Genomic DNA, 19,881 nt, shown 5'->3' with positions numbered 1-19,881 from the left:
GGAATTGAAACGGGCACCCTGGCGTTGTGAGGCAACTATGCTAACCACTGAGCCGCCATGCCACTGCTGGAGATGCCGCCAACTGTCTCTTTGCTGCAGTGTCCCAACAAAGCTCAGCGCAAGTGGAAGAACAACACCTCATTTTCCACTTGGAGACCCTGCAGCCCTCTGGACTCCATATCAAGTTCAATAATTTTAGGGTCTAAATCCCATATGTCCTAGCCCCCTACCACACACAGCCTGCCATTACACACAACCTATTGTCAGCCACTAACAGTCTCTGTTTACACCTATTCAACCTCCCAGTCAAATAGTTATCACCTCCTTGGTCTGTCCAACTGTTTTCTATTTCTTTGGGCTCTACCCCTCTCTTATTATTTAATCCTGCTCCACCTGTTGAGTTTTGCCAGCAACTTCTGTTTTTGTTGCTGTTGTGGATGCAGAAAGGTTTTCTCCCTCGTGTGGGTGAGTCTAGGACCAAATGCCAAATCTCAGAATAAGACGTCACATAAAGACAAAAATGAGAAGGAATTTCTTCTCTCAGAAGCTTGTGAATCTGTGGCTTTCTTTACCACAGAGGGTTACAGAGACTGAAACATTAAGTACATTGAAGCCAGAGATGGACATTTTTTCTAAAATGAAATCAGGGAATCAGAGATAGTCAGGGAAAGCCAATAAAGTGGAACTGAGAATCCGATCAGCCATGATCAGAATGGTAGAGCAGAACCAATGAGCTGAATGGCCTATTTGTGATCCCAAGTCTTACGGTCTTATATGATACCATAGAACTAATAGGTTCTGAACGGAGGGATACAGCTTGGCAACAACATTCTCCTGATCAGGTGACCATGGCTTGTGTCAGGTTAGTACTGTAGAAAATCACATCAAACAGCATCAAAAAAGTGGGTCTCTCGACTGCATTGGTACCAGAATGTGTCTAGCTGTCTGCATTCACTTTGCTCTTCAAATCCCCTCTTAAAAAGGAGGAATAAAACACCCTCAAAAGACTGCGAGGGACAAACTCTCAGTGAAACGAAAGACCTTAACCCTTTCTCATCAGTAAGCCAACAACTACCTCTTCAGCAAAGTGCTATGAAAAATGAAAAGGAAGAGACACAAAGCAAATCGTGGAATTCTGAGGTGCCATTGGCACTATGATTTGTTACAATCACTACAGTCAGCTAGCCATCACTATGCTTCAGCATCTCCAAGCAGCGTGTCTAAAAACTGCCCAGAAGCATGAACACACCACAAAACAGAACGCCAGCCAGTGACAGGTTACTGAAGGCTTGTCCACCTCTGGTCTTTGCCCTCAGACAGCTAAAATTTCATACCTAGAGATTCTAGCATATTAAATAGAACATAAACTTGTAAGAACTTAGCATTAGTTTGCCTAGTTAACACTCCCATGCAACTTTGTTTTAAAACTATTTAATTTCATGGTCATATTTATCATTTCACTGCATTAATTTTCAGCCTAATCACCATTATTTCAACAGTTGCAGATTTTTCTTTCATCATATGTAATATATTTAATCTTATTTCTCTGTGGTCTTGTTTTACCATTCGTATTTGTTCTCATGGTCTGAGAAAATTTCTCTGCTTTTATGTAGAGGACACCATTCCTTTGGTGTATTTTAACATCTTTCAACTGCAATTTTAATTGGTCAAATAATTCACTAACAAAATTACTTCTTTGCCTTGTACTAACTTTTCTATGCGCGCGCACACACACACACATACACACAGTGTATTCTGCATAATTATTTTGAAGCATTCCATTAAATGAGGTTTAAGCAATACAGCCGATTTATTTCCTGTGTACTCCCTTCCAATGTTGCCTTTTCCAAATTATTATTTTGGTCTGGATCTTTAAATCTTATTGTGACTAATGATCCTTCAACATTCTACTACTTTAACTAATTCAGTACTTATCAAAAAATAAAATCTCAATTCAAAATTTCTCTCAGGTTTATTAGCACTTTCCTTTATGAACAAGGTTTAAAAAGTTTTCATACTTTTCACTGTTGGCCAACTTCCTGTACTCTCCAACAGTCATGGATTTCTTCTGAATGTTGTATTGTGTGAAAAGCCCAGATTGGCCAGTCACTACCTGTTGAATTGGAGCTGGGATGGTCATATCATCAATATCGTCATAGGACTTTCTTGGTTTCCACTCCTTGGGGGGAATAACCTGAAAGTATAGTGCATCAATCATTTAGCAGAAAAAAGTTAAAGTTATTTCATACCTAGAACATCTATCAATGATCTGTGGGCTGAGAGTGAAGCAGAATCTCAAAACTCAGACAGGGGACACAAATTCAAAGGTAATACCCTCAGTTGAAAGAACATTTCTGTATTTTTGCATTAAGACCACTGGATTTTAACAAATGGCATGTTTTAAACTGTCTCTTTTAATTTAAGATAAAAGCAGCAGTAGGGAGAGTGGATGTGACCACTTAAAGAATCTAGGAGAAAATTAGGACTCCAGTGCCATACTTTTCAACACTTAAAAAGAACCAGCCTGGGCATAAATCCATAAAACTTAATACTAATATGTATCAAGAGAGAAATCCATCTGACTTAGCAGTCATGGGGGTAAGAGATCCAGGTCAAAACTTACTGAAAAGGGTGAGAATTTTATTACCTTGACTTAAAAGGTGAGGCAACTGTTCTTGTTGCATTCAGATTCAGTCTCGCAAAGTCAGCCAAACAGTTAAGGGGAAGACAACTCAGAACAAGTGGTGCCAAGTCAAGCAGGAGGAAATAACTTTCTGGTTTAATTTCAGAGTTCTGGTGACATTGGCTCCCTTACCCAAGGAGAAAAAATACTTGTTGTGAGGAATTTAAAATCAAAGATCACTACTAGATGATCTTACTAGATGAAAGGTCATTTGGGAGTGAAGGGTCTTTGCTTAAAAGGGTACTTGAAGATTCACCCTGGAGGAGGCTGGGAGAAAAGATCTTGTTAAAGCGGAGAGGAATTTGGCTGTTTAAACACAGGACTACATTTCTGCGGAGAATATGACGTGATGTGTAAACATGGCATGTGGTGAGGTGGGGCTTTCAATTGTATTAATAATTTAATAGGTATATTTTCTGCTGTTTAGTGCAAATGGGGTCCACGTTTACATTTCCCCTTTTAGCACCATTTCCTTTTAACGTTGTTCAGTAATTAAGACTGTAAATCTGAGCATTGAAAGATTCATTTAACACTGTTTAATACAGTACTTTAATCCGATTGGCACCATTTCTGTCTTCTCAGACTGGAGGTCTCTCCTAGCTATTCAACTTCCATCCCAGCCAGAAGCTAAGGGCTGACCTTACAGAGGTTTATAAAATTATGAGGATAAATAGACAAACTCTTTTCCCTGGGGTGGGACAGTCCAGAACTAGAGGGCATAGGTTTAGGGAGAGGGGGGAAAAGATATAAAAGGGAACTAAGGGGCAACTTTTTCACAGAGCTGCCAGAGGAAGTGTAGGAGGCTGGTACAATTACATCATTTAAAAGGCATCTGGACGGGTATATGAATAGGAAGGGTTTAGAGGGATATGGGCCAAGCTGAAAAATGAGACTAGATTAGGTTAGGATATCTGGTTGGCTTGGACGAGCTGGACTGAAGGGTCTGTTTCCATGCTGTAGATCTCCATGACTCTATGAAACCATTAATCTTGGCACACCCCTTCCTTCCTCAAGGTTATGTCTCAAATTTCAAGGCCCCCTCAGCAGTCCATGAGGGAGAGGTTATTATCAGACAGCTTTCCCATGTTTACCAACCAGTCGAAACCCATGATTCTCCATAGAAATTATGCAACGCTGGCCACTAAAACAGGGAAAAAGAGGCCGAAGAAAATTTCAGTGACACCTTTCTGGTCAGTTGGAGGGACAGGAAGGTCAAAGCCCCATAGCCATCCAACCCCTACGTAGCATGGTAGCCCACAAACTAACTACACTAAGACAACTACTGACAAGTATAAAGGATTCCAAACCCACAACTAACACAACCAACATTATGTACAAAATACTATGTAAAGACTACCACAAACATTACATAAGGCAAACCAGCAGAAAACTAGCCATCAGGGTACACTAACACTAAGCAGCCAACAAGAAACATCAACTATCATTTGTGTCCACACACACACAGACAGAGGAGGACACCAATTCACCAAGTGGGACAACGTTTCCATCTGAAGACAAGTCAAAGAGGTGCACAGGAATTCCTCAAGGTCTGGCACTCAACCCAAAACTCCGTTAACATGTAGAGTTAGACCCCAAATATCAACCACTGAGAAACAAAACCAGAAATGCTGCTAGCCACTTCAAACCGGGACAGAACACCAATGCTTTGCTGGAGGCGCACTGACGTTATCTAGTATGGTGACAACGTGTCTGCAAACAAACTTACCAGCTCAGCAAGTAAGTCAACCACCTCATATTTCAAAATATAAAATATATTTCAAAACATAAATTTTGATTTAAGCGCATAGGAGATTAGCTATTTAAAATACAGGTCTTGCTGTATTTCAGCTTACAGGGTACAGTTGTACTGTTTTAATTTTTCACTGTAAAGGCCCTATGGAACCCAAGGCCAGATTTAAATGTGATCCCTACTGATTGGAAATTAATGTTTCACTAAAAGTCTTTTCACATACAAGTTGTGATTTTCAGATACAACTTGAATTGAAGACATTGAGTTACCATTAAGGAGGAGAAAGTGAGGACTGCAGATGCTAGAGATCAGAGCTGAAAATGTGTTGCTGGAAAAGCGCAGCAGGTCAGGCAGCATCAAAGGAGCAGGAGAATCGACGTTTCGGGCATAAGCCCTTCTTCAGTAATGAGGAGGATGTGCCAAGCAGGCAAAGATAAAAGGTAGGGAGGAGGGACTTGGGGGAAGGGCATTGGGAATGAGATAGGTGGAAGGAGGTTAAGGTGAGGGTGATAGGCCAGAGACAGGGTGGGGGGCAGAGAGGTCGGGAAGATGATTGCAGGTCAAGAAGGCAGTGCTGAGTCCGAGGGTTGGGACTGAGATAAGGTGGGTGGGGGAAATGAGGAAGCTGGAGAAATTTGCATTCATCCCTTGTGGTTGGAGGGTTCCTAGGCGGAAGATGAGGTGCTCTTCCTCCTGGTGTCGTGTTGCCATGGTCTGGTGATGGAGGAGGCCAAGGACCTGCATGCCCTTGGCGGAGTGGGAGGGGGAGTTAAAGTGTTCAGCCACAGGGCGGTTGAGTTGGTTGGTGCGGGTGTCCATTAAGTTTGTTTGCAGACACGTTGTCACCATACTAGATAACATCAGTGCGCCTCCAGCGAAGCATTGGTGTTCTGTCCCGGTTTGAAGTGGCTAGCATCATTTCTGGTTTTGTTTCTCAGTGGTTGATACTTGGGGTCTAACTCTACATTTTAGCGGAGTTTTGGGTTGAGTGCCAGACCTTGAGGAATTCCTGTGCACGTCTTTGTTTGCGAGTTACCATTAAGTCAAGTTCAGTTGATACTGATTTTAGATTGTTAAAGTTCTTGGTTTGTGAAATGTTGCCATATTTTCGTTTCTTTGGTCAATGGAAGATTTCATAATTTTAAAAAAGTTATTCAGTCTCAAAGATAATAGAACAGAGAAACAGAAAATGAAACAACAGGTGCACATCTACTGACAATATAACAAAAACTTGTTTTGCACAACCGAAAATTGGACTAACTACCTTCACAAGCATCATGTACCAGAGTTCATACATCTTGATCTGAATTTTCCTGCTATTTGTATTTTCTTCCTCAAACTAAAAACTGAATTTTCTAATATCTGTTGCCATAGCAACAAAATATTTCAATACATTTTCACTTGAGTATTTTCAAAAGTTTTCCTAATTTGAAATTTATGTCACATGAAAACAGGGTGGTTAAGGTGTTTCGCACACTTGCCTTCATCGCTCATGTCGGAGTATAGGAGTTGGGACATCAAGTTTTGGTTGTACTTTGAGGAGGACTTTGGTGAGGCCTCTGCTGGAGTATTATATATAGTCTGGTTGCCCTGAGATAGGAACGATATTATTAAATTGGAGGGGGTTCAGAAAAGATTTACCAGGACGTTGCCAGGAGTGGAGGGCTTGTGTTACTGGAACATAGAAGGTTGAGGGGTGATCTTTTAGAAAATCATGAGGGGCATAGATAAGGTGAGTAGAAGGGTCTTATCTCTAGCATGGGGAGCTGAAAACTAGGAGCCACATTAAGATGAAACAAAAAATATGTAAAAGGAACAGGAAGGAGAGCCAATTTTTTTATCAACAGTTTAGCTCATATGTGGAATGAACTGCCAAGCAGCATGTGCAGATACAGTTACAACATTGAAAAGACATTCAAATAAGTACATGAATAGCAAGGGTTTGGAAGGATATGAGCCAAACACAGATAATTGAGACGAGTTTGAAAACATGGTGAGCACGGACGAATTGAACCAAAGGGTAGAAAGATTTCTGTGCTATGACTCTAACTCTGACAGCCACCAGCAGAGGGGGTAACCAACACACAGGCACCATCCATTTCTCACAGTCAAATCATATTACCTCTTACATACACAAACTGATTAATTAATAGCAAGACAATAATTTAAATACTTACTGACATTACCATTCTTTAAAATGGTATAAATTTGCAAACAAGTAAATTCATTTTATACATATATATCAGAGTACAGTGATGCACATGAAGGGCTGTAAAGTCATTTCATCCCCCAGGTAATTTTGCGATCATTCCTGATTACCAGGCACATGCCCCATAGTGAAAAGAGAATTGTCTTCTGAGACTATGTTAGCTCAGAAAACACCTCCTATGAATTAACCAGACTGAAAGATAGCCGATGATTATTTCCTCTTTACTCACTGCCATACAAAAAAGGAATTTATTTTAAGACCGACATGAAATCCCAAGTTGCAGATTTTCCCAAGATTTGAAAATAGTGAAAGAACAAACAGTAAAGGGCCAAGGAGGGACTGGCAATGTAAATGTTAGCTGTAATGTTATCATGAATTACTGCAGGCACACAAACAAAGAAATGTCATTTAGAAATCACAGTGGACTTTCAAATTAGAAACTCCATTGAAATCATTTGAGGTCATCTACTGCTGATAAATCATGCTGCAAATGTCTTTCATGCTAATTGTACATTTCAGGAAAGGGGAGGATAATTTCAATATATTACTTGGTGACTCCAAAATCACCAATTACCAGATAAATTATGTATTGGACCAAGTACTTAAATGGCCATTCCAAAACTTTTATAATGTGTTACCTTCGCCAATCCTGCTCTATGGGCTCCCTGGGATTCAATGTACACAATATACTTCCCGAAATCTTTGAACTCTTCCAGCGTTGGACGGAACGTCATGATCTTGCAGTTTGGATTAGGAGGACCTGGATTTTCCGTTGCCATGGTTAAGCTAATTTCTGTAACAAGAGGAAATTAATTAAATAATCCTGAATCCACCAACAAAAAAACTTATGAACAAAGGAAACATGCGTGATTTGATTAAAAAGCTTCGCAACACACTACTGAATAAAGTTTGAGCTCATGGACTAAAAAGGACACTCAACATGGATAAGAAATCAGCCAACCCACTGGTATCAGGGGGTTGCAGTTATTTCTTTGGACTGGAGGAAGATTTATACTAGAGTTCCATAAAAGTCGGTGCTCGATTTTCCTATGTACATCAATGACCTAGACTCTGCATGCAGAGCACAATTTCAAAGTTGGCAGAAAAAGCAAAATTTTAAAGTATTGTGAATTGTGAGAAGGAAGGCATTAATTTTAAGTAACAAACAGGATGATGGAATGAGCAGACAATTGGGAGGCTAAGTTTTGTGTACTGAAGTGATTTCTTCCAGTAGAAAGAACACAGACTATACGAAATAAACAGTTGTGTTATCATTTGGAGTTGATGACAGTACTGAGACAAAATTATATAGCAGAACGATATTTGGCTTGATAAGTTTTATCTTTACAATTTGGTTACAATTGTAGTCCATCGCTGAACGCGTTCATATGAGATCACCAATGTACTTTTAACCAAAAAATAAATGTCACTAACTATTATTTGAAAACCTTGCTTTACCAGTCAAAAATAAACATTTAACCCTTTTCCTCAACACGGCATGGTGGCACAGTGGTTAGCACTGCTGCCTCTCAGCGCCAGAGACCCGGGTTCAATTCCCATCTCAGGCAACTGTCTGTGTGGAGTTTGCACATTCTCCCATTGTCTGCATGGGTTTCCTCCAGGAGCTCCAGTTTCCTCCCACAGTCCAAAAATGTGCAAGTTAGGTGAATTGGCCATGGTAAATTGCCCGTAATGTTAGGTGAGGGGTAAATGTAGGGGAATGGGTGTGGGTGGGTTGCTGTTCGGAGGGTTCGTATGGACTAGTTGGGCCGAAGGGCCTCTTTCCACACTGTAGGGAATCTAATCTAATCTAACTACTTTACAAATGCTCAAACATCAAAAGGTCACCTTGTTTCGACTTTAAAGTTCCTCGTTCAATTGGCATGGCAGTACTTGGTTTTCCTTCCAGCAAGCTTCTGCCTTCACAGGCTGCCAGTAGTTAATGTCTCTTCATGAGACTCAAACTGCTAACACAGCTCATTTTTTAACACCAGTTCCTTAAATTAGTCTTCCAGATCTTTCTGTTGCGAGAGCTTCTCAGAATTTCTTGCTCATACCCTGATTGTTCTGGACATTAATATTGGTCTTTTCTCTCAAAGAACTCTCCACACTCACTTCTTTCTGGATGGTTCTCTATCTCTAAAGGGAAATTGTTTGCTTTGCCTCAGTGTTATAGGACACCTTGCTGCTAGACAACAATCAAATTGCCTTTTCTTTCTTGGACTCTTGTTTCAGAAGCACCAAACTATATACAAAGGTTTCTTAAAGGTCTCACCTAAATGCATATCACAAACTCCGGACAAGCCAGGACCACACTGAGAATTCAAACTGCAACCATAACATCCGTGTTTACGGATACAATAGAGAAATAAAAACCTAACAAAGCTATACATGGTTCTGTCCACTTTGGAACCAAAGTTTCCAAATATTAACAGGAGCAGATGGACCTGCACACAAAAATCACAGAAGGTGGCAGAACAATTTGACAGCATGGTTGATAAGCATACCACTATATCAATAAGGAATTTCTATTGAACTTGTGTAAAACAGTGGTTCATTGTGTGCAATTCTGGGAACCGCACTTTAAAATGGTTCCAGAGTTGAAGAGCTTCAACTCTGAGTGGGAGCGAGTGGGTGGGGAGCAAGTGGGTGGGAGTGAAAAAGTTAAAAACAAATTTCACGTAATTGTTAAAAATCATAATGAGTTTCTACATAGTATGTATGGAAAGAACCAGAGAACAAACATTTAGGCTAATTGACAGAAAGTAATGGTATCAGGAGGAAAAGTTTTTTTTAAAAAAAGAAACACAGCTCAGTTAGGAACTACATTGCATCATCTGTGCTGTGGAGATGAACCTTCCAGCTCAGCAAGCAAACCTATATCCAGACCTTCTTTATGAAGATTGCCATATGAATCTGGTATGCTAACCATTGAAAGTCACTGTGGTTGTATAGATAGCTGCCACCATCCTCATTTTCTGACAGCATCCAAACAGTCTGTGAGATCTGAAGTATTGATGAAAAACCACAAAGCGGTCCAACAAGAAAAGGCTCTTGTCTTAAAAAGTGTAGTTATTGCATGACAGCAATCAGGTACAAGGCACATTAATAAGGTAGAAATTGTTAATAAGAGTATTGGGAAAACTAGAATAATAGGTCATTGCTCTTTGAGATCCTACCTTTCCCCATCTAAGCCATTAGATTGGGTGGAGTTTATCATACGGCACAGTGGAAATTTAATAGAGATTAGGTCTTAAATGAATGCACCAAAGGAGTTGAATATGCCTTTCATTGTCTCTTGAAAGAAAATATGTTCCTGTGTTATAACTAAATCTCATTTTTTTCCTCCATCTATCCCTGTCAAATTCCAAGAATGCAGCCAAGGAAACGGATTCTGAGCAGCTAAACTAGCATTTCCAGAAAAGCTACCATCATTACTTGCGAACCTCCACTTCAATTGTGCTTGTTCATCCAAAACCCAAGTTCCCAAAAAGCTATTGTGTCTTATTACCACTAGAGGTCAGTGAAATGCCTTGGTAAACAGATTGAAGAGTCTTCCACATAAAGGCAGCTATCCACCCAGGCAGATCTCAAATCACCAGGATAAAAGACCACAAAGAAATAGGAACATAAGAATGCCATCTTGCTCCCTTTCTTAATAAAGGAAAGTTGTCATCTTTAGTCTCAGATAGAACTTTTCAAAATGTAGTCTGCTTAATACGAGAAATGTAAAATGATCAAATTCCAGGTGTCTTCATCTTACAGAACTAATTTTAAATAGATTCGGTTTTCTTGAACCTGAACAAAAATACTTTTCAATCTTCCTGACACAAATCATAAATGCTTCGTATAACAAGAGTTCAAAATTGATTAGATCACACATTTCATCAGCCATGAAATGTAACAAAAGTTATCAATACATAGAGATATCCAACACTCCCCGATGGTTCAAGTTCAGACTAAATTGTGCTAAATGCTGGAACTAGAACTGCATCTTATATTGCCCTCAGATGAATGGAAGAACAATTTATGATAGCTGGGCAAGATATAGAAAGGAAAATCACTTTGCAACTTTTAACATGAACTGAAGAACACTGGGTTGAGCTTGAACATTTGGCTATAAGTTGTCCAACCCACAACAATAAACACCTCTACGTGGAAAGACAGACAAATCTGATTAATTCACATGCACCTTTTAGTTATTTGTTTCATTCAAAGTCTGCCAGAGTTTGGAAACTTGGGGGATGGATTGGGAGGGGGTGTTGATGACAGCAATTAGTGCTAAATTGCATTTGTAAAACCAGACAGAACAATTCACCTACAATTGGTCCAATTAGTGCAAAATATTCAGAAGTTTCAAGCACAAGTATCCAGCAGTGTTACTGAAATCTTTCATGCTCATTTCAAAACAAAATCGTGCTGAATGCTGCCTGGCCCCAATCATAATAAGTGACCACGACGCCATCTCAAATTTATAAGCTTGCCAAGTTTCCACCAATGGAGGTGAGAAACGAGAGGAGAGAGATTTTAAAAAAAGACATGAAGGCCAATTTTTTTTTTTAAAAAACACAAAGGGAGGCTCACATGTGGAAGTGGTGAATGTGGGCACAGTTACAACATTTAAGAGACATTTGGATAAGTTCTCCTCCATTTCCCCCATTTTCTTTTCAAATGAGAATTATAGCTGAACCAACTAAAAGTATAGAAAAAGAAATTAAAGAAACTCAGCAGGTCTGGCAGCATCCAGAACATAGAACATAGAAGAATACAGCGCAGTACAGGCCCTTCGGCCCTCAATGTTGCGCCGATCAAAGCCCACCTAACCTACACTAACCCACTATCCTCCATATACCTATCCAATGCCCGCTTAAATACCCATAAAGAGGGAGAGTCCACCACTGCTACTGGCAGGGCATTCCATGAACTTACGACTCGCTGAGTGAAGAACCTACCCCTAACATCAGTCCTATATCTACCCCCCTTAATTTAAAGCTATGCCCCCTTGTAATAGCTGACTCCATACGTGGAAAAAGGTTCTCACTGTCAACCCTATCTAACCCCCTAATCATCTTGTACACTTCTATCAAGTCACCCCTAAACCTCCTTTTCTCCAATGAAAACAACCCCAAGTGCCTCAGCCTTTCCTCATACGATCTTCCTACCATGCCAGGCAACATCCTGGTAAACTTCCTCTGCACCCGTTCCAGTGCCTCCACATCCTTCCTATAGTATGGCGACCAAAACTGCACACAATATTCCAGATGCGGCCGCACCAGAGTCTTATACAACTGCAGCATGACCTCAGGACTCCGGAACTCAATTCCTCTACCAATAAAAACCAGTACGCCATATGCCTTCTTCACTGCACTATTTACCTGGGTGGCAACTTTCAAAGATCTGTATACATGGACACCAAGATCCCTCTGCTCATCCACACTACCAAGTAGTCTACCATTAGCCCAGTAATCCATCTTCTTGTTACTCCTACCAAAGTGAATGACTTCACACTTGGCTACATTGAATTCCATTTGCCACCTTACTGCCCAGCTCTGCAACTTATCTATATCCCGCTGTAACTTGCCACATCCTTCTTCGCTGTCCACAACTCCACCGACTTTCGTATCATCCGCAAACTTGCTCACCCAACCTTCTAACCCTTCCTCCATGTCATTTATAAAAATGACAAACAGCAATGGTCCCAAAACAGATCCTCGCGGAACACCGCTAGTGACGGCACTCCAAGATGAACCTTTGCCATCAACTACAACCCTGTCTTCTTCCAGCCAGCCAATTCCTAATCCAAACCTCCAACTCACCCTCAATGCCATATCTCTGTATTTTCTGCAGTAGCCTACCATGGGGGACCTTATCAAACGCCTTACTAAAATCCATATATACCACATCTACCGCTTTCCCCTCATCTACCTCCTTAGTCACCTTCTCAAAGAATTCAATAAGGTTTGTGAGGCACGACCTGCCCTTCACAAAACCATGCTGACTATCCTTGATCACATTATTCTTATCCAGATGTGCATAAATCCTATCCCTTACAATTCTCTCGAAGACTTTGCCCACAACAGAAGTGAGACTCACTTGCCTATAGTTACTAGGATTATCCCTACTCCCCTTCTTGAACAAGGGAACCACGTTTGCTAGCCTCCAGTCCTCTGGCACTACTCCTGTAGACAAAGAGGACACAAAAATCAAGGCCAATGGCTCTGCAATCTCCTCCCTTGCTTCCCAGAGAATCCTAGGATAAATGCCATCAGGCCCAGGGGGCTTATCTATTTTCACCCTTGCCAGAATTTCCAACACCTCTTCTCTACATATCTCAAAGCCATCCATTCTACTTATTCGTGCCTCAGTATTCATATCGACAACAATGTCCTGTTCCTGAGTGAATACTGACGAAAAGTATTCATTCAGTGCCTCCCCAATCTCTTCAGCCTCCACACGCAACTTCCCATTACTATCCTTGATTGGACCTATTCCTACCCTAGTCATTCTTTTATTCCTAACATACCTATAGAAAGCCTTAGGGTTTTCCCTAATCCTACCAACTAAGGACCTTTCATGTCCCCTCCTTGCTGCTCTTAGCTCTCTCTTCAGGTCCTTCCGGGCTACCTTATAACTCTCAATCGCCCCTATTGAACCTTCACGCCTCATCTTTACAAAGACCGCCCTCTTCCATTTAACAAGGGATTCCAATTCCTTATTAAACCACGGCTCCCTCACATGACCCTTTCCTCCCTGCCTGATAGGTACGTACTTATCAAGGACACTCAATAGTTGCTCCTTGAACAAGTTCCACATATCAATTACGCTCTTGCCTTGGAATCTACTTTTCCAATCCACACATCCGAAGTCATGCCTCACCGCATCATAATTTCCCTGCCCCCAGCTATAACTCTTGCCCTGTAGTACACACTTATCCCTCTCCATCACTAGAGTAAAAATCACCGAATTGTGGTCACTGTCCCCAAAGTTCTCACCTACCTCTAGTTCTAATACCTGGCCTGGTTCGTTACCCAGAACCAAATCCAGTATGGCCTCACCTCTTGTTGACTTATCTACATATTGTGTCAGGAAACTCTCCTGCACACATTGGACAAACACTGACCCATCTAACGAACTTGAGCTATAGCTTTCTCAATCAATATCAGGAAAGTTAAAGTCCCCCATAACAACCACCCTATTACTGTCACTCTTCTCCTGAATCATCTTCGCAATCCTTTCTTCAACGATTCTAGGACTATTAGGAGGCCTGTAAAAGACTCCTAACAGGGTGACCTCACCTCTCCTATTCCTAACCTCAACCCAAACTACCTCAGATGGCAAATCTTCGTCCATCTTCCTTTCCACCGCTGTAATACTATCTTTGACAAGCAAAGCCACACCCCCCCCCTCTTTTACCCCCACCTCTGACCCTACTAAAACATTTAAACCCTGGAACCTGCAACAGCCAATCCTGTCCCTGATCTAGCCATGTCTCCGTAATAGCCACAACATCGAAGTCCCAGGTACCAACCCACGCTGCAAGTTCACCTACCTTATTTCGTATACTTCTGGCATTAAAGTATACACACTTCAAGCCACTCTTCTGTTTACAGGCACCCTCCTTTAAGATTGATGCCCTATTCCTATCCTCCCTACACTCCAGATCCTGCACCCTAAAGCTACAGTCTGGGTTCCCATGCCCCTGCAGAGTTACTTTAAACCCCCCCCAAGAGCACTAGCAAACCTCCCCCTAAGGATACTGGTGCCCCTCAGGTTCAGGTGCAGACCATCCTGTTTATAGAGGTCCCACCTTCCCCAGAAAGAACCCCAGTTATCCAAGTACCGAAATCCCTCCCTCCTGCACCATCCCTGTAGCCACGCATTTAACTGTTCTCTCTCCCTATTCCTCGACTCTCTATCACGTGGCACGGGTAACAAACCAGAGACAACAACTCTGTTCGTTCTAACTCTGAGCTTCCAACCTAGCTCCCTAAAAGCCTGTCTAACATCCTCAGCACTCCTCCTACCTATGTCATTGGTGCCAATATAAACCACGACTTCAGGCTGCTCCCCCTCCCCCTTAAGGACCCGGAAAACACGATTAGAGACATCACGTACCCTTGCACCTGGGAGGCAACATACCAAACGTGAGTCTCTCTCGTTCCCACAAAACCGCCTATCTGTGCCCCGAACTATCGAGTCCCCAATTATTATTGCTCTGCTCTTCTCCACCCTTCCCTTCTGAGTAGCGGGGACAGGCTCCGTGCCAGAGGCCTGAGCCCCGTCACTTACCCCTGGTAAGTCGTCCCCCCTACAAGTATCCAAAACGGTATACTTGTTCTTGAGGGGAACGGCCGCAGGGGGGTCCCTGCACTGGCTGCTTCCTCCCAGTCCCCCTCACTGTCACCCATCTATCTGCCATCTTTGGAGTTACTACTTCCCTATAGCTCCGATCTATGACCCCCTCTGCCTCCCGAATGATCCGAAGTTCATCCAACTCCAGCTCCAGTTCCCGAACACGGTCTTGGAGGAGCTGGAGATGGGTGCACTTCCTGCAAGTGTAATCAGGAGGGACGTCCATGGCATCCCTCACCTCATATTTTCTGTAAACAGAAAATGTGAGGCAACATTCCAGGTCCAGTGACCCTTCAGAACGGATTGCTCCTCTGTGACATTTGTGAGTTGCCTCAGAACTTCTAAAGGTATAAGCTATTTTAAATTCCGTATAATGCAATGATAATGGGCTAATCAATAATGTTGTAAACGTATCTTTTGTAACCATAGGAGAACAGAATTTTCCAAGGAAGTTGATACAATGTAGTTCGATCTGAAACTAGATTCTTAAATCAAAAAAAGGACAACTATAAAAGCATGAAGAGGCATTTGTCTATGGCAGATTGGAAAAATGCATTAGAGGTTTGGATGGCGAATCCAACGGCTAGTATTTAAAGAGCTAATTCTTGGTTTTCAAAAGACATTCCTTTAAGGCAAAAACATGCAATACGAAAAGTGCCAACAAGGAAAGTTAAAGATCGCATTCAAAGATGCAGCTTTGAGTTTCCAAAAACAAAGCTCCGAGTCTGAGGATTAGAAAGACCATAAGACACAACAGCAGAAATTAGGTCATTCAGCCCATCGAGTCTGTTCTGTCATTCAATCATGGCTGATAGTTTCTCAACACCATTTTTCCTCTTCATCCCTTGATACCCAAGAACCTGGCCTCCACAACCTTCTGGGGCAAAAGAGGTCCAAAGATTCATCACTCACTGGCTGAATTAGTTCTAAAAAGGTCTTCCCTTTGCTCTAAGGCCGTGCCCTTGGGTCAGAGTCTCTCCTACCAATGGAGGCATCTTCCCAATACCTACATTGTCCAAGCCATTCAGTATCTCAAATCATCCTTCTAAACTTGGAGTACAGAACCAGAATTCTGCCAAGGAGGACCAAGAGTGAATAGAATAGAATAGAATGCAAAATGGCAAGAAAGATAAAAATGGTCTATAGAAACTTCTCAAGAACAAACAAGACAAACATGGGCCCATTACAAGTAGTGACTGGAAAAATTTTTTAACAAGATGTAGAAAAAAAGGCAAGCAGCTAAATAACTATGACATGTCTTCTAAGAGCAATATCCAACACATCTCCCTGAAACAATTAAGATACAGAGACAACATGGATTTATGAGGGGAAATCATGTTTCATAAACTTTATAGAACTTTTTGAGGTTATAAGCAGAGTTCATAAGGGGGAACCTGTGATGCGATGAATTTGGATTTTCAAAGACTTTCATAAAATCCCACACAGAAGCTTAATAAACAACATTCAAGTGAATAGGATTGTGGGTAATTCACTGGTATGGATTATGGATTCATTAATAGAAAGCAAGCAGAGTGTGGGAATTAATAGGCTAATTTTCAGATGGGCCCAAAGATCAGTGCTTGGGCCCCAGACTACAATTTGCTTCAAGAATTTGAATGATGGCCAATTGTAAAAGTTCTACATTTGCAGAGGATATAAAAATTGGGAGGATGCAAAGAGGCTGCAAGGAAAGTTGGACAGGCTGAATGGGCGGGCAAGTGAGTGAGTAGACAACAGCTAGAATAAAATGCAGATAGGCGAGGTTTGATAAGAGTTGTTGTTCTTAAAATGGGGAGAGAGAACAGAAAGCATCAATATCCAAACAAATCTTGGGATCCTCGTTCAGAAGTCAGTTAAAGTTTGAGATGAGGAGTAACCTCTTTATTAGAGTCAGTCAATCTTTAGAATTCTCTATCCCCGGGGCTGTTGAAATTCAGTCATTAAGGAAGTTCAAAACAGACCGCATGCCAAAGACATTAACCAAAATGCTCCCCAAATCAAAACCATGGGTGAACTGGGAGATCTACTCTTTACTTAAGTCCAGGTTTGAAACACTCAGATTGGGCAACCCTGACCGATACAGAAAATCCAGGTACGACATTGCACAAGGCCAGAGTCAAAGATGTGTAGCACAGAAACAGACCCTTTGGTCCAACTTGTCCCTGCTGACCAGATATCCTGAATTAATCTTGTCCCATTTGTCAGCACTTGGCCCATATACCTCTAAACAATTCCTATTCATTTACCTATCAAGATTGCCTTTTAACTGTTGTAATTGTACCAGCCTCATCACTTCCTCTGGCAACTCACGCCATAAGTGCACCACCCTTTGAATGGAAAAAGTTGCCCCTGAGGTCAATTTTAAATATTTCCCTTCTCATCCTAAATCTATGCCCTCTAACTCTAGAGTCCCCCACTTCAGGGAAAAGACCTTGTCTATTTACCCTATGCATGCCGCTCAAGATTTTATAAGCCTCTATAAAGGTCATCTCTGCCTCAGATGGTCCAAGGAAAACAGCCCCAGCCTATTCAGCCTCTCCCACCGCAGCAACATCCTTTTAAATCTTTTCTGAACCCTTTCAAGTTTCACAACACCCTTCCTTTAGGAGAGGAACCATAATTGCGCACAGTATTCTAAAAATGGCTTAACCAATGTCCTGTACAGCTGCAACATGACCTCCCAACTCCTATATTCAATACTCTGACCAATAAAGGAAAGCATACTAATGCCTTCTTCCTACCCACGACTCCACTTTCAAGGAACCATGAACTTGCACTCCAAGGTCTCTTTGTTCAGCAACATTCCCCAGGATCTTAAGTGTTTCAGCCCTGCCCTGGTTTGTCTTTCCAAAATGCAGCACCTCACATTAATCTAAATTAAACTCCATCTGTCACTCCTCGGCCCATTGGCCCATCTGATCAAGATCCTGTTACACAGAGGTAACTTTCTCTGCTGTCCACTACACCTCCAATTTTGGTGTCATCTGCAAACTTACTGACTATACCTCCTATGTACACATCCAAATCATTTATATAAATGAAGAAAAGCAGTGAACCCAGCACCAATCCTTGTGGCACACACTGGTCACAGGCCTCCAGTCTGAAAGGCAACCCTCCACCACCACCCTCTGTCTTCTATCTTTGAGCCAGTTCTGTATCCAAATGGCTAGTTCTCCCTGCATTTCATGAGATCTAACCTTGATGACCAGTCTATCATGAGTAACCTTGCCTAACGCCTTACTGAAGTCCATATGGATCACGTCCACCACTCTGCCCTCAATGATTCCAAACAGCAACACCAAACTAAGCTCGACACCCAGACTAACCACACATACCCCTATCATTTGTGGCAAGTCTTACATGACATAACGGACTATAAAGAGAAGTCGAACACAATTATGGGCAACCTGATGAGCTCAATGCATTCTGCACTCACTTGGAATAGGGAGGTTAGTAAAACAACGTCACCTATCCCAACAGCCTCACATAGACGTCTACCTATGGTCACCGCTGCAGACATTAAATCGGCTTTGTTAAGAGCAAACCCACGGAAAGCAACTGGGCCAGACAGAGTTCCTGGTCATGCACTCACGTCCTGTGCAGACCAGCTGACAACAGTATTCACCAGCATCTTTAACCGCTCCTTATTTTAATCTGAAGTTCTAGCCTGCTTCAAAAAGATGACCGCCATCCCACTGCCAAAGAAAAATCATGCAGTGTGCCTCAACGACTACGCTCAGTGGCTCTGACCTTCATAATTATGAAGTGCTTCAAGAGGTTAGTTATGACTGACTTCAACTCCAGCTATCCAACCTTGATCCTTTGCAGTTCACCAACCAGACACTATCTCCCTCAAACATCAAACTCCTACCTGTTGATTATATCTCCACCTTCACCACTATAATTTCAAATAAACTCCTGTTCAAACATAAGAGGCCTAGCTCTTGGCACCCCCTCCATAACTGGATCTTCACCCTGATTGTGGTCCAAGTCAGGGAGAATAGGCGGCAACACTTCCTCCACCATAATCCTCAACACTGGAAGCCCCCAAATCTGCATACTCAGCCCCCTACAGGTAGTTATCCTATAACGCTCACTTATTAAACTTGATTTATCTGTAATTCGATTTGAATTAGCAACTTTTTTTTAATAAAGCTAACTCCCGTTCACTGTTACACAATTCTCATCCCCCCAGCCATAGGTGTCGCAGTGAGCGGAGGATTGGACCATGTGATCTGTCGGCTCATATACTTTCTCATTAAGAGCTTCAGGAAAGATTGTGAAATGCTTGTGCTAGTGGACTTGGAAAAGCATATAGCTGCTCGGGGGGTCAGAGTGAGGAAACTCTGCATATAAGTGGGTGACAGAGAGAAAGATGATGGCACATTAGTTTTGGTGCATGTGTAGGTGCCCTGAGGAAAGTGAGCTGTGCAGAAGAGATTCAGGGTTAGTCAGGGTCAGATGTTAGTGGGAATGAATGAGAGTGGGCAAGATGTTGCAGGAAATGATGGATACAGTAGCAGAGGTACAGTGAGTGTAAGGCAAAATGAAGATGGTGGCACGTTCACTGGCAGAGTGGAGAAAGTCATTGATCTTCCTCCGACAGTGTGCATTGCTTCAGATGGTTGAGACTACACAGGCCTGGATAGCAACGCTGGTCCAGGTTGGCATGGTCCCAGTACAATGGCGTCCCTTGTTGGCTCGGGAGAACAGGATGTCCTGCCTCAGCACCACCCCATCCCCATCAGTAGCATCTCCATGTCCCTGTCCACAAAGAGAGGCACCAGTTTACCAGTTTTCCATTGCCTGCCACGCCCAGAGGCAATGTCAGGAACCATGCAGGGCAGTTCCAGACTGACAGTTCTTGTCTAGTACACTATCTTTTTA

The 19,881-nt window shown here is 42.1% G+C and overlaps 1 protein-coding gene across 2 annotated transcripts in view; it reads right to left on the bottom strand.

Annotated features, from left to right (window-relative positions):
* Positions 1-19,881, bottom strand: part of kdm4b (lysine (K)-specific demethylase 4B) — a 499,010-nt gene that overhangs the window by 396,183 nt on the left and 82,946 nt on the right. For both annotated transcript variants that reach the window (XM_072593817.1, XM_072593816.1), the window contains 2 exons: positions 7,281-7,435; positions 2,019-2,194 (listed from right to left, as the gene is read on the bottom strand). In XM_072593817.1, the coding sequence (XP_072449918.1) occupies positions 2,019-2,194; positions 7,281-7,421 (317 nt within the window). In that variant the 5' untranslated portion in view covers positions 7,422-7,435. The remainder of the gene's footprint in view (positions 1-2,018; positions 2,195-7,280; positions 7,436-19,881) is intronic.

The sequence above is a fragment of the Chiloscyllium punctatum genome, chromosome 24, assembly GCF_047496795.1.
Source record: "Chiloscyllium punctatum isolate Juve2018m chromosome 24, sChiPun1.3, whole genome shotgun sequence".
NCBI classification, from domain to species: domain Eukaryota; kingdom Metazoa; phylum Chordata; class Chondrichthyes; order Orectolobiformes; family Hemiscylliidae; genus Chiloscyllium; species Chiloscyllium punctatum.
Note: the sequence above shows the minus strand (reverse complement) of the source record. Positions and strands in the feature narration are given on the sequence as shown.